This window comes from Tiliqua scincoides, chromosome 2 (assembly GCF_035046505.1).
Source record: "Tiliqua scincoides isolate rTilSci1 chromosome 2, rTilSci1.hap2, whole genome shotgun sequence".
In the NCBI taxonomy this organism is placed as follows: Eukaryota; Metazoa; Chordata; class Lepidosauria; order Squamata; family Scincidae; genus Tiliqua; species Tiliqua scincoides.
Window position 1 is genome coordinate 158010715 of NC_089822.1, and position 26835 is coordinate 158037549.

At 43.5% G+C, this 26835-nt stretch overlaps 1 protein-coding gene across 3 annotated transcripts in view; it reads right to left on the reverse strand.

The window, feature by feature from the left end:
• RNF157 (ring finger protein 157) overlaps positions 1–26835 on the reverse strand; it is a 90511-nt gene that overhangs the window by 15588 nt on the left and 48088 nt on the right. For all 3 annotated transcript variants that reach the window (XM_066614761.1, XM_066614764.1, XM_066614763.1), the window contains exons 3-17: positions 20582–20670; positions 16344–16490; positions 11515–11632; positions 9637–9703; positions 9238–9281; positions 7997–8044; positions 7507–7578; positions 6267–6426; positions 5591–5703; positions 3597–3835; positions 3231–3339; positions 2851–2962; positions 2063–2247; positions 1485–1550; positions 445–493 (exon numbers count right to left, since the gene is read on the reverse strand). In XM_066614761.1, coding sequence (XP_066470858.1) covers positions 445–493; positions 1485–1550; positions 2063–2247; positions 2851–2962; positions 3231–3339; positions 3597–3835; positions 5591–5703; positions 6267–6426; positions 7507–7578; positions 7997–8044; positions 9238–9281; positions 9637–9703; positions 11515–11632; positions 16344–16490; positions 20582–20670 — 1618 coding nt within the window. The remainder of the gene's footprint in view (positions 1–444; positions 494–1484; positions 1551–2062; positions 2248–2850; positions 2963–3230; positions 3340–3596; positions 3836–5590; positions 5704–6266; positions 6427–7506; positions 7579–7996; positions 8045–9237; positions 9282–9636; positions 9704–11514; positions 11633–16343; positions 16491–20581; positions 20671–26835) is intronic.

Sequence of the window (26835 nt, forward strand, 5' to 3'; positions counted from 1 at the left end):
CCTGTATAATAATTTGGATGACAGTAAAATGGAGATCTAAGGATACCCAGTCTTACAATGCTACAAAATCTGTAGCTTGTAGGTTTGCAGGTAGAAGCGCCTTCTGGCCCAGAACAAGTGCAATGAAAACTGCACCTCCCATCTCAACGGGGGGGGGGGGAGGGGGGACAACAACTCAGAATGTACTGGAACTGGAAAAGCTATCAAATCTCTTCATATTATTGTTACCCTCTAGTCACTCCTCTCCATCTCATATTATACTGACTCTGATAGGAGTCTATACTTATCCACTATATTCACAATCAAACAGGGCTGAGCTTGTCCAGAAGCCCACCCTGCTCCGCATTGTTCTTCTAGTACATTCCTGTGTATGAACACTGCCGGCTAGATGTGAAACATAACCAAACAACACAGAACAAAGAGCAGTGGTCCATTCTCTGTTACCATCTTCCTGTGTGGGGGAGCCATCCTCTTCCTCCATGACATCATTCCCCTGCCACGAAAAATGTGTAAGCATTACAAATTAGTTCTCTAATTGAAGCCGGGCTCCCGCTTCAAGGGATGTTGAAGAAGGGGGGGCTATACAGTACTATCTTCTATGGACACACTTGCAAGAACAAAGGGTAGTTCTTAGGAGAGCCAAGGGCAAGAAGCTTTGACTCAGACTGGATTAAAGTGAACCCAGCTAAGAGATTGTATACAAAAACCCAGTGGAATGGTGCTTGGATTATTAGAAAGCCACCACAATGGCCTTGAGTTTGGAATAGATTTGCTTCTAGAATCAGCATTCCAAACACAGAGGCACAGGACTGGGCAGAAAAAGGAGAATAGGTTGAACTAACAGCCCTAATCATGAAGAGTCAGAGTGATCAGGCCAAGCTGTTCCTTCATTAGCCCAGGATAGTTTGTGCATCACACTATTTTGAGCAGCAACTTGCATCACTCAGAGGTTCCTGGGTTCAGATCAACTCCCTCATCATTTCAGGAGCTGTCCAAGATCCTGCTCTCAATTAATTCATAAAATATTTAAAAGACTGCCTTATTCTGAGTAAGACCATTGGTCTTTCTAGCTCAGTATTGTCAGCACTGACTGGCGGCCACTTTCTAGAGTCTCAAATAGTGGTCTTTCCCAGCCCTATCTAGAGACACCAGGAATTAACCCTGGGGCTTTTTGCATTTGGCCATTGTTCTACCATTGAGCTTCAGTGTCTCCCCTTTTCTCAGACAGAGCTCTAGCGATCCACTCCACAGGATTTTCCAGTAGGTGCTCCATTTTGTTAGCTCTCACCTGCTTTTTTAAACACCTGGACATTTGGGACCCCATAATAAAACTCCACACTGGAAGCTACAATCAGTCAGTCTGAGTAACAGTCAGTCTGAGTAACAACATTTGACCATAACTGATTTTTACATCAAAGACTGCTAATCACCTATCCCCTTCGAATCCCCACATGTTAAATCAGCCTTCAGAGAGCAATTTTTACCTCTGCATCTTGCTCCTCTGCTGAGATACTGACAAAATTTGCATCTGGAGATTCAACAGGGGTTGACTAAGAAAAAACAGAAAGAGGGTAAACTTGGACTTATTGAGGAGTTCCCTGGAGGGACACGTTAGAGCCATCTGGCAAACTGCATCAGTAACATGACTCCCAATAAGACAGCCACCACAATCCCACCCCTGAACTTTTTTTTAACTCTCTCATTTGCTTTTTATCTACCCCCATCAGTGAGGATTCCAGCAAATTGCAGTGTGCCTGGCCACCACTGTCTGTCATCTGTAGACAGTGCATGCTTGGCCAGATTCAATGCTGGTAGAGGCTCTGCTGTCATCTTAAAGAAAAAGTTAGAGACATCATAGAGCTACTACATTTTTAAAGTTACCAGTTGTGGATATTTAAATTGTTACAAGCTATGTGAAGTACTTTACCTGCCTTGGAACAAACAGTTCCTTGGTTGTTTACTTGCTTCCAAGATAGATATGAAGAGCTGCATTCACCCTCAAATACCAACCCCATTTCTAACACTTGTAGCCTTGATCGGTTTATAGGCTTGCCATACTTACATCTTCTTCTGAAGGTATCCCACTAGCTACAGCAGGAGATGGGATCATATCCCCCTCTTCTTCAGTGCCAGGAGCTACGTAGGAGCCTGACATGGAAGACAGGGTGTCAGTGCTGATCTCAGAGTGCTGGCTTTGGGAGGAGGCCATGGACATGACTGACTGTGCCAGACTACTGCTAACAGGATCTGAAGAAAGAGGGGAGGGTGCAGACAAGACACGGTCAGGGAGGCTACCCGTAAAGAAACACGATTTGCTGATGGGACCCCAAGCCCTTTAAGAGTTTTGATAGTCAAACCCAAGGCTGAGTCTTGAACAAATTTTGTCGAGGTGCCAAAACTCAGGTTTGCATGAGTTGTTCCTCTTGCTTTAACACTGAATCCAATTCCTGCTCCTAGGCCCTTTATGAACAAGACCCTTCAGCTTAAAACCTACTGAAATAGCTTATCTATCTACACTACTTCCCAAACTTATTAAAGTTTGTTAACCACTGGTTAATTAACACAATTCCTGAAAAAAAGTTAAAAAAAAGATGCTGGGATTGTGCATCTGGAAATTCATTTTTTGGAGCTTAGATACACAGTAGACGTGCAGTTGATCCTACAGTATAGGATCTCCTACACTTGCATTCAGCCTAACTGACCTTCCCTCTGCCAAGGAATGCACAAATATGGTGAAGGAAAAGAATACGGGGCTAAAGAATAACCTCTCCAAAGGAATCTCCAGCTATGCTTGGCAGGGAGCATTAAAGTGATCAGTCACAAGAAGGCAAGAGATCTCTCCTATTGTACCTTCTGGAGAAGAGATGGTAGAGGAGAGAGGTGTCCCTGTACATGAAGACTGGTCTATTGCTCCCGATGAGGATAAGGTGAGGTTCTCACTCTCTGGTGTCACACCACGTTCCTGAATGTAAAGTAAAAAGTTTAAAAAAAAAATAAAGAAGTTGTGGTCATTTCCAGTACAGGAACAAACGTCAGCTGGGAATTTGGTTTTGCATGAGTCGTAAACCTTGAGTACCTTAGAAAGAAATTAGGTTCAGTTTGCCTGACCTCTGAGGTGTAAACTGTGGAACCTTCCCTCCCAGTGCGTGCTCTACACAGCCTATTCTAGAAAAAGAGACAACAAATGTGGGGGGATTTGGAAAAGAAACCAAACCCTTTCAGTTGCTCACCTCCTCAAGATGACGAGGAGACTTTCTCATGGCAATCCTGATTTCAGACTCACTGCAGGACTTCTCATCCTCCTCTTCATGCAGAACTGAGGAATTCTGGGAGAGTGACCTGGCAAAGAGAAAAAGGACCCATAAGTCTCAGGAACTTCCTTTTAACCAGTGTCAAATGGGATGAAAACCCTAATGTTCTACAAGTCAGTGCAGAAGACTCAAGCCCATTCACAGCTAGCTAGATGCATTTGAAAGGCAGTTACATCAGACAATAGACAAAGCTCAAAGGACAGGGATATCAGCCACTTGTAGCTTACCTCACCTTTGCAGAACAGCCACTGCAGTGCAGGAGGGAGACACCAGCAGGCTACTTACTTGGAAAGGCTTTTCTTCAGCTTGAGTCCTTGGCTGCCACAATCCGACAAACGGTCAAGAGGAGACAGAGTCCTGATGGGAGGCAGATGGCCGTCACTACCATAGGAGGGCAACATGCCCGACACGTGGCTGTCTCCAAGCACACGGAGTGGAAGGGCCGCTGGGGATGGAGTGAGAGGCCCATTAAGGGCTTCCAGGAGGGAGACCACCTCATAGCCAGGCGGGATGTTCTCTGAAGACTAGAGGAACCGGAGACGAGTATGAGAAGGAGGCTTTCCTCAGTACTACCAAGCAGTTTCAAAAGGGAGCTCAAGGCAGAAAAGAATGTTCCTCTTCTTCAAGAGGGATCCGACTTGTACACGAAGGCAAGAGACTGAGGTCACTCAGAGATGCTTATTTTACATAAAGTTACTTACTTTGCATATTTTATTCTGGACCTGATGATATTTAGAGTTTTTACTTTGAAAGCTTTTGACGGGAAGATGGTTAAGGGGTACCACTTGGGGCCGGAGCCATGCAAGGAAAGAAGCCACACACCACACACCACACACACACACACACAAGGGAACACTTAAAAATATTTCCCAGACATGGCCTGTTATTATTCAAACAAACCTCCATGCTTGGTGTTGCTCTAAACATGATAACTAAGGCCTAGTTCACTCATACTGCAAATAGTAAACTTTGTCCTTAATTATATCTCATCGTTTAGGGCTAGCTCATCCATGAAGCGGATGATATGGTGTGCATTGATGGGGGGGGGGTTTCAGGGAGCAGAAAGCAGGCTCCGGACACCCTTCACCCAAGTCTTCCACAAAAGCCTCCCTCCATCTGCTGTGGAAACAGCCACTACTATCTGCTTCTGCTTCTCTGCCCCTTGTTTGGCTGTGTGATCTTAGATACTAGTTCCATACTAGATTCTGGTTATGTAGGATTGCAGAAAATTTTGACATTCGATCCAGGCTATGAAGGCGCTGGGAGAGAACTGCAGACCCTCGTAAGGCACAACCTAGACTCTTAAAATGACTCATTGCCAAGCGTGGTTCCAAATCTCTAATTCCTCTGTTCCCATTCATAGCATCTAGTTCACATATACAGCTGGAGTCCAGCTAGGACTTCCTGCCATTGTGTCTGGCTTATCTGAAGGAAAGATGGCTGGTTGCTGTTCGCATCTCTTTCCCTTGAACCCAAAGTGTGTTTTTAAATTCTTTTTATTAAAATTTTAAAATATATGAATGACACATGCACATGTTCATTATGAAACACAGCATTCACCAAAGTAAGTTGTTACAGTAGGTTGAGCTGTTGCCATAAAATTCAAAATACGAGCCATATTTTTAGATCTACACACCTTATTTTTGCCAGTAATTGCTTCCGCAGGCTCCTAATGCCTTAGAAGGTATTAAAAATGGAAGTAGCATTTTTTTCAGCCTTTTTGGCCATTCTGAAGCCTGCAGAAACTGTGGGCGGACACAGGCAGTCTCTGCAAGCTTCAGAAAGCTCTCCGGAGGTTACTGGAGCTCAGCTCCAGTTGTCTTCAGAGAATTCAGGTGGGGCCAAGTCTGGCTCAACAGGGACCCACATTGAGCCAGATCCCTGGATAAAAAATTCATGGATAAATAGGCTCCACCTGTGCATGTCCTAAGTCAAACTGTAATATCTCCACTTACTCTAGAAAGGTTTATATGCTTACATAAAATGTGAATTAGCCCCAATTTGCCCTAGGAATTTTCCATTGTGTTGTGACAACTCTGGATTTCCTGGCTTTCATTAGGTTTCTCTTGCTATATTGCTCCTGGATCTCTCAATGGTCACTGTACCTATAAAAGCCACTATATAGCCAGACTACAGTTTTAACCCTGAGAGTCAAATGAAAACCTCCTTCTGCACAGGACATTTGCAATAAACCCAGGAGGCATTTCACAGCTCAAAAGACCAAATCAGCAAAAATGGGGCAAAGTCAGCACTGGAACAGTTAGCACATCAATACTAACCGAGTGCTCTTCTGAGTCAGAGGTCTGGGATGCAATGATAGGGTTGAAACTGGTTGGGGAAAGTGGTCCAAGTTTTTTTCTCATGGCTCGGATCTGTAGCAAGGCCCGAAATGCTGCAAGACAAGATAGGAGGAAAAATTAAGCAGTTTCCAAAACATGGAACTGTCACTCAGTAGGAAAGCACATGTTTTGCATGCAGAGGGTCCCAGCTTCAATCCCTGGCATCTCCAAGTACAGCTGGGAAAGGACCCCAATCCAAATGCTACAGCCCATCAGTGCAGACAATATCAAACTAGATGGACCAATGGTCTCATTCAGCATCAGGCAACTTCCTCTGTTCATATGTTCAACATCCATTGAACAAAGAACACAAATACTAAAGAACAGAGATTGTTCTCCAGAGTTTCTTCTCATAAACATTACGTGGTGCATTGGCTAAGACAACCCCAAAACAGCCAACACAAAATCATGATACAGGGCTGGCTACAGTTCTTTAAGCTCTGGAGACAAGCAGCAACAAAGCTAGGCTCTGTCACAAGTGAAATTAACTTTGCACACTGAGTACTTGTAATGTCTATTTCCAAAAGTTAATCAGGACAAAGCATTGATTTTCCAGAGGAGCAAATGCTGCCCACTTTGGCCCAATATTGTGGTGTAGAAAAGCTTGGGGACATACGCAGCCTGCAGATGGGGCAGTTGTTGGCTTGATAACGCAGGGTGTCTGCACAGGTGTTGCAGAGGCAAAGATGGCGGCATGGTAAGATCAAGGTGTCCCGGACATCTGAGAGGCAGACCACACACTCTGCGCTGTTGTCACTCACTTCATCTTCAGCCACCTGGATGGGAAAGTAAAGAAAATAATTTAATTTGGATTTCGATTAAGTACACATACCTGTGTGTAACTTATCTTTGGTCATGTCACAGAGCACAAGTACTTGCTACAAACATGCCTTTTCCATGTAAGAAACTGAATTCCACGTGTATCTTCGCCATGATTTTAAAATCATACTATCATACACATTTACTTCTGTGTAAGGGAAATAATCTAAGGGACTTGCCACTTCTTTGCAGATAGCCACATTAGGGCTGGTGTGACCTGGAACACTGGCCAACACCACTACTGCCGCTGCCTCTGCTATGGTATACTGGAGAGAAAAAAGCCCTTATTGTGCTCCTCACTGGGTTTTCACAAACCCAGGAGAGCAGGACTTCCAGTTTTATGGAAAGGGATTGTGCAAATGAAGGAGGTCCTTTGTTCATGTAATCCTTGTAAATAAAACCAGAAGTCCCACACTCCTGGATTTGCAAAAGTAGCCCACAGAGCACAGTGAGGAGGCAGATAACCTGCTTCCTGCTCAAGTGATCAGGAGGCAGACCAATGTGGCTAGCCTCTGCAGTGGACTGATGGGAGGTGGTGGCAGACTTGGGGAGAAGGGCACCCCAGGATCCACCACCTCCGCCATCTACCACTGACACAAGCCACATCAGGTCACCTGGTGGCTGAGCTTAGCATATGAGTATTTATAACAAACGGCAACAGAATTTTTTTCTTTGTAAAATGAAAAGCAGCCTTGGAAGATTTCAGGTTTGCACAGAGGAGGGAGAGACAAAAGGGAACGGTAATTAACTCTATATCCACCAGTAGTCTTTCCTCTCAAAATTATCCCCGGCTGTTCTCCTCCCACCATGTATTTCAAGGTACACGTAATTATCCTTGCACACATGCACCCAGAATTGTGAGGCAGGAAAGGCTGTGGGCACAAACCACTGAGTGGAAAAATAGCCTCCAAAGAAAGAATTAACCCGCCTCGTCATACCCCTCAAAACAGCAACTTCCTAATTTCATCTAAAAATAACCAAGAACTACTGGGCTTGTGTTATGTGCAACATATGGGTTTCTATTTTCTGGTTCTTACTTTAGAATCCTGTGTGTTGTATTTGTTTTCTATTCCATAGATCTCCTGAAGTAGATAGCTTACTCCATCCACCTAGGAAAAAAAGCCCAGCATAGAGGAATTATAGGAGAAAGTTGGAGGCAAAACGCAGGCACGTCCAGGAACATTTGTGAGGACACCATTTCATGGCTCTAACCCACTCTCTGTTACAGCTTTTGTATGGGGCCTCTTTGTTCTGTCATCAAACCAACCTCTTCTTTTGCCAGTCTACCCAGGATTTCCCTTTTCCTGTTTGTCTAAAAAAAGTTCTGAAGCAGAGAGGGCAGCCTGATTGGACCTTAGACCCCTGTCGTCATCCTCCTCCTCCCCCCCCAAGTATGCTTGTGTTATGAGGCCCAATGAGGACTATTGTTCTAACCACCATCTCAGACAGTTTTCCCTGGAAAGTAACCAGGGGCGCACCAGTACTAAAAAGTCACCAGGCAATTCCCCTCCCCCATCAGACACTCACCACTTGCTTCTGTTTGAGGGGCTTCACACAAAAGCTGCTATCAGCATGCTGAGAAAACAAAAACCCACATGGAATCTTGACACCTTTATCTTTCAATGTGATATGCATGTGATAGAAAAGAATTCATGTGCATCTGTTTAAAAGATTTTTTTTCCATGTAAAAAACTACTGTTTGGTTCCTTCTGCATCTTAGGGCCCTGTGCTTCAGAATTTTCTAAGGGCCAAATTACATTTTACATTAAGCATAGCACCAAGAAGCACAGGAGCGCTTACTTTTCTGTACTAAATAAGGGCTGGGGTATGGGGACAGGGAGAATTCAGATCAGGAACACAATGGGGTGAGAGGGGACTTTAACTGTTTGCCACCACTAAGAGTCTGATTTCTGTTTTTCCCCCTGCCGACTCTTATTAGTACAGAAAAGTTAAACCCATTAGCTCCAACAAAATGCTGCACACAGTTTGGCCCTGAGAATCACTCTCCTTTTAATTTTCACAATCCCTTCCACTCTCCCAACATCCTTCTTTCCTGTACTAGGTCTCACAAAGGATTATTATAGTTCAAAGCAGCCTCCAAGGCATTCTATTTATTCTACTGTGCACTGATGGGAATGTTTTTAGATCCTTTTAACCTGCCTAAATGAGCAAGAAAGACTATTTGGGGGACCCATGCAGATCAACTAATTCATTAAAATCATTCTAGGTTGTTATCAATGAGTTTTAGTTGCTTCTGCCTTTTGAGAGTATAATAGCAGCTTTCTGATTAGACACCCATCTGAAAATCAATGGTATCTTCTCTGGGGTTTGGACTCTGCAGGTAGAAAGAAAACTCTAAATGCAAATGGTGCAGAGATCTACTACTGTTCAGCAAAAAGTTCAAGCAAATAAACACCTCCCCAAATAAGCCTCCCCTTCTCAAATAAGTTTCCACCTCCCCAATAAGCAACTCTCCAAAGCATTCCTTGAGCTACTAAAATGACCTTTCCAGATGGTGTTAGGGGCTTGGAAAAGACTGTGAAGGTGCTGATTTGACCATGGAGTGATTTGCCACAGTGAGGCCCCTATCATACCCACTGCCCCCAGGAACCCTGAGCCAGACCCCAAGGCCCAAGTAGATCATCAGTCTTTCCTACTCAGTTATCACAGAGCAGACTCACAGCAAGCTCATTATCCACATCTGTAATATTGGTCCTGTGCCCAAGAAGTCAATTTGGACTAGAGATCAGAAGGAAAACAGAACTCACCTTTTCAAAAGTTGCCAATAGAACATGGCAGTGGCCCATATGCTCTGCGAAAAAAGAAGCAAGGATGAGAGCTACTCTCACACATGCAGAAGCCTGACGGATTGTCCATGTAGGCTTTGACTGCAAGTATCCAAACCTTGATGGGAAATGGGATTAAGTTGGCAATTTTTAAATCAGGTCAGCAAAAAGTGCCTAGGCAGCTTGTTATAGACAGCTTTCACTGCTTATTTCTTTGCAAATGTAACTCAATAGGGCATCTGATACATACTGTAAATATGTTGGATGTTACCTAATCAGAAGCTGCACTGGAAAAGGACAATGACAGCTTGCCAAGCAAGCCTTTTGGGCATCTATGTTAATCAGCATCAAAACTTAATAACATTCAAGAACATCTCTTACCATCTCCCTCATCTACTACGGCAAGCACCACCATGGGATATACTTCATGATCCAGATCAAAGCCCAGCTGCAAAACACAAAAGCAAGACAGTTGTGTGCAGGTGTCTATCATTATTAGGGAAGAAAGGTAGTTAGATGAATGGAATTACAATAATTTACTTTTGCTAAGAGGCATGATGCCCCTTGGCACCCATGGTGTCAAAACATGAATATAAAACTAAAGAGCTTGAAATTCTGCAACTGTTGTTGGCAACCTTCAGTCTCGAGAGACTATGGTATCGCGCTCTGAAAGGTGGTTTTGGAACATCGTCTAGTGTGGCTGAAAAGGCCGATTCGGGAGTGACAATCCCTTCCACACCGGGAGCAAGTGCAGTCTGTCCCTGGCCTGTCTCCCTGGCTATGGGCCTTCCTTCTTTGCCTCTTAGCCTCAGACTGTTGGCCAAGTGTCTCTTCAAACTGGGAAAGGCCATGCTGCACAGCCTGCCTCCAAGCGGGCCGCTCAGAGGCCAGGGTTTCCCACTTGTTGAGGTCCACTCCTAAGGACTTCAGATCCCTCTTGCAGATGACCTTGTTATTTGGCAGTTAAAAGCCATTTCTGCCCAACGCTGCATATACGCAACAGGGATCAAAAGCGTACACCTGTGGGCTGGGCAGAAATGGGTTAAAGAAGAACGTCTGAAGTAAAAACCACTGAACATCTGTTGGCCACAGAATTCGTGCTTTAGGACAAACAGTTCCTTTTGGCTTGGAAAAATTGGATTGAGATTAAGGTTGGAATGCTAAAACACAAGTGAATCCTATGTCCAAGTGTACATGCTCAAGATTGAGCCATGTTGCATTTTCACATAAGACACTGAAAGTACTTTACTCTTTCGCTGTTTGTGTACTTGTGTGGAAGTTGTTAATGTAGGATAGGAGTCATAGAATAACAAAAGACAGACATTTGAAAACAGAACATGCACCCCCAAAATTTGGGGCTTCTTCTAACTCAGGGGTGTCCAAAGTTTTTGGCAGGAGGGCCACTTCATCTCTCTGACAGTGTTGGGGGCCAGGGAAAAAAGAATTAATTTACATTTAAAATTTGAATAAATTTACATAAGTTTAAATAAATGAATATTTTAAAGATGAACTTATATGAATGAATGAAAGTCTTGCAATAGCTCAAGGCCTATAAAAGGCCTTGCACAAAGCAAGGCTGGCCTTTCCTTTGCTGCCACTATTGCATCACAGACATGAAACAGCAAGCAGTGGAGGGAGCCCTCATTCCACATCTCACGCGAGAGGTCAAACAGTCACCCTCACGCTGAGAGCAGTTGCGTCGGGCCAGTGCAGGCTCCAGCAAGTCTCTGGAGGGCCAGAGGCTCATTGGAGAATGGGGTTCCCTGAGGGTCGCATTGGGAGTTCTCAAGGGCCGCAAGTGGCCCCAGGGCCAGGGTTTGGGCACCCCTGTTCTAACTCATTCCTCCTGGAGAGGCTGAGCAATTTGAGAAGAAGCAGCCAACATTTAAATTTCCTTCCTTCTACACAGCCTCCAACAGCAGACTTTGCAGAAAGAAAAAAATTTGCCATTTTAATCTCTGCAATCTCCATCATGCTGCCCAACTAAGCTGCTTTTGCAAAACCAATTCTGAGTGCCATAAACCACCACCATCATATTTACTTGAAGGGGTACTATAAATCCATTTTTTCTTTAAAAGTTGACTGTACATCATTTTCCTCATTAATATATGATCCAATTGGCTAAATTCAGCTCTTTCTATACAGAATTCCCAGGCTCCCATAGGCAACACACTGATAGCTTATTAGGAACTCCTTACATGGCTGAATTATCAAGGTTGAAGAGAGCCTTTCCTTGTTCTTCAATCCACTTTGCCTTACCTCCTCTTCAGTCCACTCTGAGGGATCAACAGTATGCGAAGGGAGGCAGAACTGCTGGCACACTCCTCGCTTGTAATGGACAGTCTCGGATTGTAAACTGCTGTCTTTGGGAACGTAACTGCCACAAAGAGGAAAAAGGCAGAACAAAATGACCACAGAATGAGCACTTAAAATTCTGGCATCCCAGCAAGTAGCATATCTCCACAATACTCAACAACAAGTCCTTCTACAATGCAACCCAGATGGTAACTTCCTTGTTACCCAGAATATCAAATTTCCAACTAAGGCTGCTTCCACATTAGCCCTGCAATTGTCATTCTTTGTTCAATTGCTTTTTAAAGAACAGTCAGACAATGCAATTCAGTGCTTTCTGTACAGGTAGTCCCCAACTTGAGGATTAGATTCCAGAGGTCTGCACTTATGTTGAAACGTATGTTTAAGGCTTTTCAGGGAGCTTATAACTTTATATATTTCTGTTTGCAAGGTCAACTCATTTTTATTCCTTCCTGTTGGTCTCTGCAGGTGAAATTAGTGGTGAATAGTTTCTCTAAATTGTCCCAATGTCAGTTTCTGTTCTGTGAGGGAAGGAGGAGGCTTTATATGAAAGGAGCACTACTATGCTATTAAAAAATGCAAAAGAAAAAAAAAGACAAACAAGAGGAAACAGGGAATTAAATGCTTTTATTACCCTTCCCCATGATGAGAAACTGATATGAGGCAATTAAAGATGCTATTCAAGAGGCAATTGACTTATCTTTAAATACTCCTAGCCAAAATCAATAGGAAGCAACAAATCAGGTTGAACCTGAAAGCAATAAACTTTTAATTGAAGTTGCCAAGGACTTTTGCTAAATGGGACTTACTTATAAGCAAATATTATTGAAGAATTTTGGACGTGGGAAAGGGCACTGCTAAATAATCAAAGACTACAGGTCCAGCCTATTTATACATGGACTCAACAGGAATGGCCACTGCAAATGAAAAGGAATGTGCTGATCCCTGGAGAAGGAGAAAAATACACCCCTTTAAAATCAGTTTAAAAAACTGAACAGTCCTTTAACAATAGCCTCCTTAATGAGAGAGAGAGGGCAGCTGGCTGACAATCCATCAATCCTTCTCTCTCCAGAGGACCCCTCCCCTCCCCCTGAGCACGTGAAAGAAAGGTGATCACTTTGCATTGGTGAAGGGAGGGGCTGAGTGAAGCGCCTTTCTAAGCTCTTGGAGGACAACTGATAGATTGTCTTCTTAATGACTCTTATCTTACATCACAAAGGTCAGCAAGGCTGTTTTTAAAATCACTGGAGCAAAGAAACTTTGTTTTTTAAATTGATTTGCTATAGTGTGTTTTTTGCCATCCACATGAGTGCTTGGAACGGAACCCACGTGAATAATGAGGCTCAACCTGTATATCAAAGTGTTGTGTGCAACTTGTGTTTTAATTCCACTTCCAGCTAATGATGGAAAGAAATGCCTCTGTAGTGCTGAGGGGCTCTAGTTCGGAAGCAAGCCAACTTTAGTCTGGAAGCAACTCTAGTAATGTGCCACTCAAGAAGGTATCCTCAAGGCCTATTTTCAAGATATCCCACCATGTGGCAGCACACACTAACTTTCAGTCCCTTGTGTCATTCTCATCCTGATGACATTCAATTAATTCAGTTCAAATTGGCTTCAAGTATGACAATGCAATACTGTTTATTGAGAATTGGCACTAACACGTCAAAAAGCCATCCTGGTCTGAATTTTGCCTTGCCATCGGCTGACATAGCTGGAAGTCAGCTTTCTCTGGCATGAACCCAAGATTCTCTAGAGTCTAGCCCAGGAGTGTCCAAACATTTTGGCAGGAGGGCCACATAACCTCTCTGGCACTGTGTTGGGGGCCGGGGGAAAAAGTATTAATTTACATTTTATTTAATAAATTTGAATAAGTTTACATAAATGAATATATTAGAGATGGAACATAAATAAATGAATGATGGTCTTGCAGTACCTCAAGTCCTATAAAAGGCCTTGCACAAAGTAAGGCCAGCCTTTCCTTCACTGACACTGCTGCATCACAGATGTGAAACAGCAAGTAGTGGAGGAAGCCCTCATCCCACAGCTCACGCGAGCGGCCGAACAGTTGCCCTCAGGCTGAGAGCAGTTGCATTAGGTCAGCATAGGCTCCAGCAAGTCTCCGGAGTGCCAGAGGCTCATTGGAGACTGGAGGCTCCCTGCGGGCCAGATTGGGAGTCCCTGAGGGCCGCAAGTGGAGGACTCTAGCCTAAAGAGTAGTCTACAAGTAGCCTAAAGGTCATCTTTACGATTGGGAAAAAGGACAATTTCAAATGAACCATTAAGCTAGTCTAATCAATTTGTTCTCCCTGCGCATACAGAACATTGATTATAATAAGGACTATGCAACAAATCATCTCACTTTTTTGGCTTTACCCAAAAGCGGATCACAAAGAGCAACAAAAAGTAACACTTGATAACATACAGCTCAAATTTGGGGTTTACTTTTTGCCCCTTTGCTCATGCTGATTTTGCAGTGGGTGGCGGCTGCAGCAGTGCTTTGCCTGAGACCCCCCACTTTTTTGAACCCAGAAATCTTTTGGAGCAATGCTGTATCATTATGCAACATTGTTCCAAGGGGCCTTCAGCGTTAAAAAAAAAAAAAAAAAGAAGTGGCTGGCATCAACATTCAGCCTTTGGGAGGGCTGCTGTTCAGCTGCCAGCAGTAAGATTTGTACTCCCAAAAAAGACCATTAGTATGGCTTGCCACTTTCTCAGAATGTGCAGGTGGCTGCTCAAGTACGATTCCATTTTTGGCCCATTTTTACTATCATTCTCATTTAGCTTAATGCCTAGCTTTCATCTTGCCTTCCACATCTCTGCTTGCTCATCCTTGCTCTTTCAGACTGATTTGCACACACTGACTCCCTGTCTGAGCCTACAGTGCTTCCATCCTCATCCCTGGAATTTATTGTGGTATACAAGTGAGCTGCAAGCTATATGAAGCTTATAACCAGCGCAGTCGTAGAGGTATTGAAGGAAGGCTGGGGAAGACCCAGGTTCAAATCCCTAATTGATCATGGAAGACCCCTGGACAGCATTGGGCCAGTACCTTCTTTCAGCCTAGCCTACCTCACAGGACTGCTGTGAGGATAATATGGGAAGGGTAGGGAGGGAAAGAATCACGTATGCCATGCTAAAAGAGGGCAACAAATGGTATGATAAAAAAAACAGCAAACAAGCAAGTATTGGAGCTCTATATTAGCATTTCCTGTGCCACAGATAAGAAAAGCATTCTCTCTCTCACTCACTCACTCACTCACTCAGCCCGCACAACTCTGGAATTAATTGAATGATTTTTTTACCTCTCTACATTTAGAACATTGGTAGAATTTATTGTCCACAACATGCCATTGTGTGTAGAGAGTTAAAATATCTTCTGTCAAAGTAGTGATTCAGTTAAAGAGAAATGGCAGGTTTCCCAGTACTGACTCCACAGTATTTTGTTGCACAGCAAATGCCCTTTCCCTCTCATATAGTACTATCCTTTTATTGAAAGCACTGTGCTAAATATAACTGCTTAGCCACCAGCACATCTTAGATACTGCTAGAGATGCACACCTCCCTCATTCCCACACCCTCTCACAGCTGTGTCATTTGCTAACCTTAAGTCTTGTTTGATTCTTTAGAGGCTGGGCACTCTTTGCAGAGGCTGGGCTTGTGGGTATGGTGGATGGCAGGCACAGGCAACAAAGTGGTTGATCTGACATGCCCTTCACCAGGGGCCTGCAACGACCTCCCTCCAGCTTGATCTACTCCCTGTTCACTGAAAGTGAACAGAAAGTGGATCACCTGCTTTCTTACTGTGTTCCGTCACATGGTTTTCTCAAACTTGAAAGTGTGCAACTTCCAGTTTAATTTCAGGGGATGTACAAATGAATGTGCACTTTTGTGTGAGTGATCTCTTTAAATAAAACCAGAAGCCCCATACTTCCAAGTTTGCAAAAACCACATGAAACACCCTGGTAAATGACTTTTCAAATTTTTAAGTGCCATGACAGAAGCAGCAGTGGGAGACAGTGTCAGGTGGCATCCCTGGTCACAAGATTCCTGGCTCCTTGACTGTAACACCCCAGTGTAAACATGCTCGTGTTACCCTTTACAAAATCAAAACAAGTGGCAACCAGCAGCATGGCTACCTTCTTCCTCCACAGTAGTTTGAATCTTGCTATTTTATTTAGCAAATTCTGATTTTCTAAATTTACTATTCTTTTTAGTTCTTTGAAAGCTTTGCTCATCCTCATCAGTGTAGAACTGCATGTTTCCAGCCCCTGCCTAAAAGCAAGGCTATCTGCCACTGCAACAGCTAGATATATTTTGCTATTTAGAATGTTACACGGAAATATTATGCCAAGAGATAAAATTCAAGAGGATCTCACTAAACTTGAGGCATTCTAAACCAGGCATGTCAAACATGTGGCCCCCGGAAGCAATTTATCTGACCCCTGTTATAATTGGGCTCTCCCAGCTTGATAATTGGACTCTCTTAAATGGTGAAAATATGAACAAGATTTACACATTTTCTCATCTGTCATCTGCAGCTAATGAGTTTATGTGAGAACAAAGTGCTTATTTCTGGCCATCATCTGCTTAATGATGTCACTTCCTGCTAATGATGATACTTCCAGCCCTCAGCAGGCACCATGAATGCTATTTGACCCTCTGTATGAAACAGATTTGATATCCCTGTTCTATTTATACCATCAAGCCATCACAATCACAACAATTTCTACAGGATGCAAATGATCTCTGCCCCTCCCCAGATTCCTGCTTTTTACCTCACTACTCCATTTTGGAATTCTTCAGTAGCCTGATAATAAATTGTTATAGCCACCCGAGCATCAGTGTCAAACGTGAACTCCACGTTGTAATGGACTTTTGATTTGCTGACTTCTTCTCCTGGAGTCTTCACTTCTTCTGTGCACCTGGCAGATCAAGATGTGTTGAAGAAGTTAGTCTAACTCTAGAGTTTCCAGCAAATGAAAAGATCCAAAATACACCGAATAGTAATTTGTCATCCCTCCTCAGTTAAAGCATATACTAGAAGGCATTTTACATTAAGACCCAAACACTAGCTACAGGCAGGAATTGGCTCTGGCTTGGTGGCTATTTTTAGTCATTGACAATTGAGAATGTTCTGGAAAAGGTGTCAGTGGTTCTTCCACATGACTGCAAGGCAGAAGTTCCCGCAGTTATTTTAGGAGGTTCTATGAATATTCTACTATTTTTGGTTTGAGATTCTGGGTCTAACTCCCAGTAGCCTCCCAGAGTCTTAAGTGCACGCACTTCCTGTGGGTGTCTTAATCATGGGCTAGAAAAAACTAGAAGGTGATCAAGTTCAACCCTCTGCTCCAACATAGGAGCTTTTGCACACCGTGCCAAGCCCAAATAAATAATCACCCACAGCTCTTCGATCTGACTACCCATCTTGGAACCTCTTGCTTTTGTCATTCTGATTCAGCTAGGCCTGCTGCACAGTCTTGACCATGTTTACTCACCTGGTTGTGAAAAAACCACTACTTTTCAGAGGATCTGTTCATTTGTATTTCTCTTGATGAATGGTCACATATATATGACAAACCATGAGAAAGATACAGCTAGCATCAATATAGAGAGATTAGTTTAAAGAGTCAAATTGATTCTTCAAGAACAGACTGAGCTCACTTCACCGTACTACTATCACATAAATGACAAGTATTTTGACAAGTATAAATGACCTCACCCCAGCAGTGTCTGTTCTAGTGGCTGTCTGCTGGTATTCATTTGCATCTTTTTAGATTGTGAGCCCTTTTGGGACAGGGAGCCATTTAGTTATTTGATTTTTCTCTGTAAACCACTTTGTGAACTTTTAGTTGAAAAGCGGTATATAAATACTGTTATTATTATTATTATTATTATTATTATTATTATTATAATAATAATAATAATAATAATAATAATAATAATAATAATAATAATAATAATAATAATAATAATAATAATAATAATAATAATAATATTTTGGAGAGTGGAAGAATCCTGGCAACCATCTGTTTTGCCAGCAGTTTGCCTTTTCCCCCTTTGTTAAAGCTTCGCACTCTGCTTCAATTTTAGAGCAGACCTGAACTGTGTGCATAATCCCACATGTGCAACACCCCAGTAGAAGAAATAAGCGAAAGCTCTCAAGTCTCAGCTGTTGATGTGCTCCAACAACACTACCACAACAAGGGCTGCTATGCAGGATTATTGCAACAATGCTTTATGAGGGATAAGAACATGAGGGGACTCCATTAACATAACAGAGCTATTCCATATTTGTTCCAGAGAAAACGACAGTAGCCAGATCACCCACCCGTGACATAGAGATACATAATGAAAGTGACAGATTGTCGAATCCTTCAGGATGGAACAGGTAAGTTCCAACTATGACCCTTCTGGCATGCTTTGCTTTTTCACCTACTGTTTGGGTTCTCAGGACAAAAACAAAACCAAAATCCTCTCCGATCAGCAGTGTGCCTGTGAGATGTAGGCCTGCCACATTTTAACAAGGACACTGAAAGACCATGTAGTGTTGCAATCCCCTTCTTTCTGTCTCCCCCACAAACCCTCTATCCTAGTGTGGAAAAGCCAACTTGGGTACTTGTGCATTTTGAGGTGATACAATCAACTCAGGTCTCACACAAGATAGCGCTGGGTGCTGACCCTGGAAGGAAGTTGCAGCCACATTTGGATATCTGGCATGGCAGGCTCCAACAGCCAACAAGACTGGGTGCCCATCCAGTAAACGTTTCCAGGGCCAATGAAGCTGAATCCTGAGCCTGGCATGATGTCTGTGCTGTTCTCCTGCTGAGCAAGAGGCCAACTGAAAGGAAAGTTTAGGGATCACAAGAAAGCATGCTTTCTCAAGAAGAGATGGTGCTCTCTTACCTAAGAGCCACAAAAACTACAGCCTTGCTTTTTTCTGCTGTGGCAGGTGTTTTTGTCTGCCCAGATGGAAAATGCTTCTGTGATGAGCTGTGCAAATTTTCTGACTTCGCTCATCAACAGCATGCTGGCAACTTTTGACAAGCCAGGTTCGTCCTGGGCGCATTCCAGGTGGAATCGGAAAACAACAATACTTGCAAACACTTAATGTGAATTGGTCCTTGCATGGCTATAACTGGAATGTTGGACATCTGGCTGGAGCTCTTCTCTGCTGAATTTCAAATCTGATAAAGTAACCATGGACAATGTGCAAATCACTACCTACTTTGTGCAACTCGGCCCAAAGGTATTCTTCACTGCTGCTCCCTGGTTAAAGGGTCAGAGCTACATCTTGGAAATAGAGCCCAGAATAAGTTTCTGTGGTATTTTGTTGTAGTGCAGCAGTTACAGCACTGAACTAGGAGAGTTCTCAGGTTCAAATCTCACTTAGCCGTGAAACTCACGAAGTGACACTGGACCAGTCACAATCTCTCAGCTAATCCATCTTACAGTGTTGCATGAGAACAGAGGGAACCATGTGAGCTGCCCCAAGCTCGTGTAGGATAAAATGTAATAATTAAGAAACCAATGGGGGCAGGAGTAGGGCAAAGGGACAAGTTTGCTTGCCCGTCTGCTTTCTACCTCCAAGTCAGATTCCCAGCTAATTGAGATTCTAGTCAGGCCATAATTATTTTTTTTAAGGACTGAGGAATGGAAAGGGAAAGCAATTAGATTGCACCTCTCCACTGAGCCATCGGAAGAGAGAGGGTGGTTGTCAACAGGCCTCTTTTAGTTGAAAGCCCAGCAGTAAACTGAATCCAGGATACAAGGAAAGAAGGGCCAGAGACTTAGTAACCAAACCCATGGCGTGTTAACCAGGCAAAGGAAGGCCACTCCTCTACTGGGAACTGTTTAATCCCTGCTGTTGCCCACAGTCTCTCTCCCAGTTTCTCCTCAGAATGTTGCTTGCCTCCAAATCCAGCCCAGCAACAGGAGTTACTTTTACAGCATCTAAATCCTCTTTGCCATCTCCAGTGAACCTGAAAGCCAAGCTAGGAAGGTGAAGATGGGAGGAGGTAAGCAGCCTGTCTGGCAGTCTTACAAGATACATATGCATTACTCCTCCCCAAAACGGTCAACACTGCACTAATCTCTAGGAGCTACTCACGGATATCCCCTGCTGCAGTTACAGATGGATTCCTTCCAAGAGGCTACAGCAAGGCAGAGTGACACAGAACTGAAAGCTAATTCAGACTTTAATCTTTGAGATGGGATTCAAAAGGTATCAGAGTTACAGCCAAATACACATGTCATTGTCTATTGGGAATGGCTGAATTTCCCCATTTCAAAATGTAGAAGTAGGGGTTTGATTTTTTTTCTGATCATGAGGTTTTTGTGTTTTGGGGGGTTGAAGGCAGGGAATGGGGAGACATTTAGACATATGCAGTTAGAAATTCCAGATCAGGAATGGATCAGGCATCGCTTTGGTACACATTCAGGCAACACACCATTCCGAACTATGCCACCACACACGTGTTTTGCTTTCTAAACTTGGGTGCCTTTTTGTATCCAAGTTCAAAAAGTAAGGAGTCAACCAACCTTGAGATATCAAAATAGAGGGCATGCTTGTCAGTATATTATTAATTACCACAAAGGCATGCAGTTTTCAATAGCACACCACCTATACTATTGTACTAGACAAGTGCTCTCTAAACTTCACAGTAAGATGGGGGCAGGAGAAGAGAAACAATGCAAAGATTTAAGTGTTCATGTAGTAAAGCCAAAGGCACCATAAGGATTTGTTTATTATGGTATAAGCTTTTATCAATGTATCTGATGAAAGCATCTTGTACCTACAACTGGTCATACTACATTAGGTGTAAGAGTCTCTGCTACACCAAAAACCCGTGGGGCCTTAAACACTAATGGTTAATCTTCATTTAGAGGACTTTTCAGTATATTCATAGTTCTGGACAAAAACCTGAACACATCCTAAACCTGTTGATTAGCTCATTTTCTGGCTTCCACAGATTCAGAGATTCACTAGCCTCTTGCCCTAAAACTACTGACTTACTTGACAAGGCGCAACGTATCCTTGCGGATGTTGATCAAGCTTCTCAGTGTCTTCACAGGCTCTTGGGGTGGTGGGGCAGCATATGGAAACTAGAAAGAGAGGGAACAAAAAAGGATTCAACATCTGAGGTGACACAAATTTTCTAAGGCCCACCTATAATGATCAAGTGGGCAGGAGGTCTGGCTCAGTTGGTAGAGCTGCCGCCTTGTATGCCTGAAGATCTGAGGCTGCCAGTTCAAAACAACCGGAAGTACCAGAGAACTGACAACATGCTGATATACTGATGAGCTGACCCTCGGTGGCAGAGTGGAGTTGCCGTCAAGTGGAGCGTGGGAGGCGAACGGCCAGAGAGAGGCTAGACTGGGAAGGAATCCAGCTGGAAGGAGGAGTTCTATGAAAGTCTAGAACTATTCAATTGTAAAAATCCCTACGGGGGTTTAGAACAGCCTGCCTATGTAAACCGCCTTGGATTGAAGTCTGATGAGAAATCTGATGACCAAAGAAAGGCGGTATATAAATATGTGTATAAATAAATAAACATAAACATCTATTTTCACTCTGAATCTTGCATAGGGCCCATCGGGCATTACTTGTTTTTGAGAGAAAAGGAAAGACAGACTTTCAAAGTCCACTGGAAATAATTTGTTAAGGTCCAATGAATTCTGAGTCTTAGAACTCTTTTTCAGGTGCAACTGAATCCATCTCTATCAGGGTTAATTGGCAAGACTGTTGGGGCAGCTGAATAGATTTCCTCAAAGCACTTCAAAAACAGTCACACAACACAAAATGTGCTAGGCCTTAATAAAGTCCTAGTGTACTTTCTCCCTTTGTTCTCATACTAGTGCTTTCCCTCCTGTTGCTTATTCTTGACCAAAGACAAGTTTAGGGTTACATAGTGTTGTGAAGAATGCAAATCAGAGAAGCAACCTTATTTCTGTGAAGAGCTGCAAACTCCTGACCAGAAGTCAGGGCCTGCATTTTTAGGAGCACAAAGTTGCAGCACATATAACACTGTGTCTCTCTCTGGTCCAGAAACTTAAAACTGGCATCTGCAAAGATATGCCTGTTTTCATAATGATGTTGCACAGAACCCTGGAACACACTGAAATGAGGAACAAACATGTGTGACAAATTGTGTGCAGTTCCAGATGTGGCTATCGGACACTTGAAGGGCTGTTAATAGAAAAAACAAAGAACTCTTAAGATATACTGTAGGTCTTCAAGGGAGATCCTGGTGTCTTTCTGCCTCAAACAGAAAGCTACCTTCTACTGCATCAGATCATTAGTCCATCCAGCTCATTATTGTCTATACCAGTGGTTTCCAAACTGTGAGCTGTGGCTCCCTGGGGAGCCACAGAAACCTCACAAAAAACTCACCATCCTATACAATGTATAGGATTGTAGACCTAATGGAGACCGTGGCCAATGGCTCAGTAGGTCAAGGGAGCAGACAGTCGAATACGTTTGGGAACCACTGGCCTATACTGATTGACAGCAGCTCTTTTTTTCAGACCGGGGTCTTTCCTAGCCCTACCTGGAGATGCCAGGGATTCAACCTGGTACCTTCTGCATGCAAAGCAGGTGCTCTACCACTGAGATATAGAACATTTCCTAATCACGCTGAGAGGGTAAGAGAAATGAAAAGTAGCAGCTAAAATAAGGACAAGGGATTAGAATCTGAAGAGCTCTCCTTGGCCTCCAGCAATGAGTCTGCCCTTGTGAAGGGGCAACTACTTCAGTGAAGGGTCAGACCTCTTGAAAGACACCGTTCTCAAAGTGGCCTGATAGAGTGTCCATGCCAACAGTGGAAATTATAGTTCTGGTTTCTCCCACCCTTCTTCTGGAAAGGGCTTGTTTTCAGAGATCAGATTACATTTTTCTTCATGTCTGCAGGGACAATGAAACCTCCCAAGCAGCAGCAGCAGAAAATATCCCATGCACGCATCATGACCACATTACAGCTACCTTGGGAACCTTTGTCCTGAGATTTTTATTTTTAGGTACACGAGAGCAGGATATTTCTGTTTCAGCCCCAAAGAGGTGATAATGCTGGCCACAACTGCAATGAGATTCAGTGTATTCAAGTGAAAAGGTGGAAGCTGCTGGAAATATCTTTACAGCCCCTCATCCATATTTGCCTCTTCCTTTTTTTCCCCCCATTGCTCTTGCAGCAGCTTAATGTGTCCAGTGCGCTAAAAGAGAGGGTATTTTTAGCCTGCTGATGCAGCAGAATGCCGGTTTAGATCAGTATCTGGCAGTGGGTACTGCGATTATTCTCCGCCTGCCTGTCACAGAACTAATACAGATTTGCCTGTTTAACCAGCTGTGGTCCAGAGGCAAACGGGGATTATGCCTGCTCAAAATTGGTCACCTGCAGTGAAGTGTGACAAAAAGCGGGGAGAGAGAAAAAGAAGTTGCTCAAGAAGACAGATGAGCTTGAAAGGAGGGGAAATGAGCAGGTCAGACTGTGAGCATGGCATTGTGCAACGCATGCAGAATCATGACGGCGGCAAGACTATGCAGGTGTGCTCTGGAATGACCTCACATCATTAGTCTTGGTTGCCTGGAGCTCTCCTGATAAGAGGTGTCAACTTAAGTTTAAAAACTGATGCCAAATAGCAAAATCCAGCTGGCTTACTATTTCAGAGGTATTGGGGAAGAGGGGAGAAAACAGTGTCTTACCATAGTTCCTCCACATCCTGACTTTGTTTCTGGCTTGCAGGTACTACACACCAGATTGGTCAACATACCAGACAGGACCTACAGTTTCACTGGGCAAGTGAAGGTTTTACATGGAAAATTACACTGTACACACAAACCCTGCTGTGATCAATCTTCACATATGGCACATGCATCCAAATTAGGAGGCACTGGTTTATGAACTGTACATCATTATGAACTGTGTGCCATTATAATGCAATAGCTTCTGAAATGTGTCTTGAGATATGTTCCCAGACTCTGCTAAGACACTCCATATTCAAGTTACCAATATGAAAAAGAGAGCTTGAAAGGGGACAAAGGGCGAATAAACACACAACCCACACTGAAAATAAGAATGGCTTGTATATCTTCATTTGTGGCAAGCATTCAAACATGCCATAGGGTCTCAAATTACCCCTACAGCTATTACACATCATTTAGAGCAATGTTTCTCAAACTGTGGGTCCTGGCTTACTAGGTGGGTCACAAATCAATTTCAGGTGGGTCCCCATTCATTTCAATATTTTATTTTTAATGTATTAGACTAGATCAGGGGTGTCAAACATAAGGGCCGGGGGCTGGACGTGGCCCGCGGAAGTTTTTTATGCAGCTCTCAGGCTCTCAGCTGCTGAGCAATGCTGAGGTGTTACTGCTGAAAGGGCAGACCACATAAAATTGGGCTCTCCCATATCTTGAAATATGATCAAGATTTGTATATTTTCTCTTCTGTCATTTGCAGCTAATGAGTTCTTAAGTGAGAAAAAGGTGCTTATTTTTGGTTATGACCTGTTTAATGACATCACTTCTTGCCTAATGACATCACTTCCAGCCCTCAGCAGGCATCATGAATGCTATTTGGCCCTCCATAAGAAACAAGTTTGATACACTTGGACTAGATGCATGGTATGTGTCTGTATTTGGGGAAATGTTATAGATCTGTACTTTGAACAGTTTACTTTATACAGTGGTACCTCGCATAACGAATGCCTCACGCACCGAAAAACTCGCAGAACGAAAGCGTTTTGCAAAGTTTGGTAACTCGAACAACGAATTTTTATGACCCGTGCTTCGCAAGACGAATTTTTTTTTTGTTTTGCTTTGGTTTGTCTTAAGGGGAGGATCTTCATGTCAGTTTATGATCCCGTCCACCCTAGTAAGGGGAGGATCTTCATGTCAGTTTATGTAAGTAAGTCCCATTGTGCTTGCTCCCAGGAATGTTTGCACAGGATTACAGCCTTCAAACTCCCCACTCAGCATCCCCCCATCGCTCATTCACCCTCTCACTGCCCCATTTCCTTCACGTTTCCCCCCATGATCACGGCAAAAGCAAGCAATTGAGTGCAGCTGCTCTGTCCTCCTCCCCAGCTTAGAGCACAATCCTGTGCATGTCTCCTCAGAAGTAAGTCCCATTGTGCTTGCTCCCAGGAAAGTGTGCACAGGATTACAGCCCTCAAGCTCCCCACTCAGCATCCCCCCCCATTTTTGAAATCCTCTGTACAGTATGTATGCCTTTAAAGAGCACTTAATAAACACTTTGTAAACCAAATTTGACTTTGTTCTGACTTTTCTTGCCCATAGGAACGCATTAATTAAATTTCAATGCATTCCTATGGGAAAACGCGCTTCGCAAAACGAAAAACTCGCATAACGAAAGGACTCGTGGAACGGATTAATTTCGTTATGCGAGGCACCACTGTATATGCCTTTAACAAACGATAGTAAATTGGACTTACTCCTGGGTAAGTGTGGATAGGATTGCTGCCTAGGAGTGTTAAAAATTTTCCTACTTGATTATGTCACTGCCAGTCATGACATTACTTCTGGTGGGTCCTGACAGATTCTCATTCTAAAAAGTGGGTCCCAGTGCTAAAAGTTTGAGAACAACCGATTTAGAGAAAAGGCCTGAACTTGTAGGCTTCACTGTTTACTGGGTCATTCACTCTGAATTTGCCTTTGAGCAACAAAAACGCATTAAACTCCAGTTAGAATTGCCACTTCTTTGTCATACTTATCAACATTTATTCATGCCATACAGAAACTAATGTTTTGTTTCCTAACAGAAAGCTGGCATATGCAACTGCGATACTTCACAGACACCACACATCTCAACCCTCATTCTAGTTCCACTTTGGGAACTAAAGAAAGTCAGATGTGGAAGTGCAGGCATTACAACATCCCAATACAGATTACATGGAAATATAGCTTTGATAGTAACCATCATGCAACAGCAGGACCAAGTCCTAGAAGGACATGATCTTAAAAGGTTCAGGAACCTACACACACAAAAGATTCCTCACCAGAGAAATATGACATTCCTTTGAATAGAACATCAGTGACCCACTGAAGTGCACATGCACACCCCCCACCCCCACACACACACCCAGCTCTCTTTCCTTCTAAAGTCTTGGAAACCTTAAGAATGCAGGGTATTATCTTTAGACTGCCAGCACACCAACTCAGTTGTTTTTTAATTCATGAGAAAGTACAAGGCTATTGTCCCTACATAGTGCCAAAGAAATAAGCACCCTTATGATAAGCCTTTTGGTGCCACCAAGTGGCAAAATTCTGGTGTTACTTTAAATCAGACAGGAGATTTACTAAACCAATTAAAATCAGGTTGGAGCAAGAACTCACTGAAACCAGAGGAAACACCCTTGTACCAAATGCTTTAAAATGAAATGCTATATTCATTGGCCAATGAAGAACCTTGATCTCCCCCATTTCTTCCCCCGCTATTGCTGCTCTCCTTACTCTAAATCAGCCATTTTCAACCAGTGTGCTGTGACTGGTGACCAGTGCGCAAATGGTCTGCAGCTGTGTTGTGGGAGTTTGTGGGAAAGTCATTTATTATTCGCGCCATTGGGGATGTGAGCCCCCCCACCAGCAGCATGGTGTGCATTGTCAATTATCAAAAAGCTGATGGTGTGCCTTGACAATTTTAGCACCTTGTCAGCACTGCCCTGAGATGAAGAAGGTTGCAAGTTGCTGCTAAACCCAGGTACCCAAAAACTACCAGGTAACTTTCCCTTACATCCACTTTTCTCAGCTTCCTTTCCAGGAGGTTTGCTAAGCTCTCTCCTGCTAATTTCTGTTCCTTGAAATTACAGTTCCATGGCACACAAACCCAGGGCCTCCAAGAGGAATTTTATCAGAGAATACAAAATTGCTTTGGGGCCCTTTGCAAAGGCGGGGGGGTGAAACAGAGCAGGGGAGGGTGGTGACAGGTGAGCAGAACAGGGGAAGAGAGGGGCGAAGCATGGTGAGGGGAGGGTAGAGACAGCTGGAAAAGTCTTTGGAGCCCAGGTCTACCCACCCATGTGGCATCAGTAGTGCTCCAGCATCCCCAGTCATGGAAATGTCCCCAGCATCCCATACAGGCAACCAGTCTGAGTAGGTAGGAAATTGTAAGATCCCAGGAACTTTCTGGGGCCCCTCCTTTGGCTCCTGGGCCCCCCTTTTTACCCTGGGCCAGGGTTCAAATTACCCCCTTTACCCCCCCTCTCCTAGGCCCTGCACATAGTATATGCAACTACTATATTTCATGTGAGTGGGGA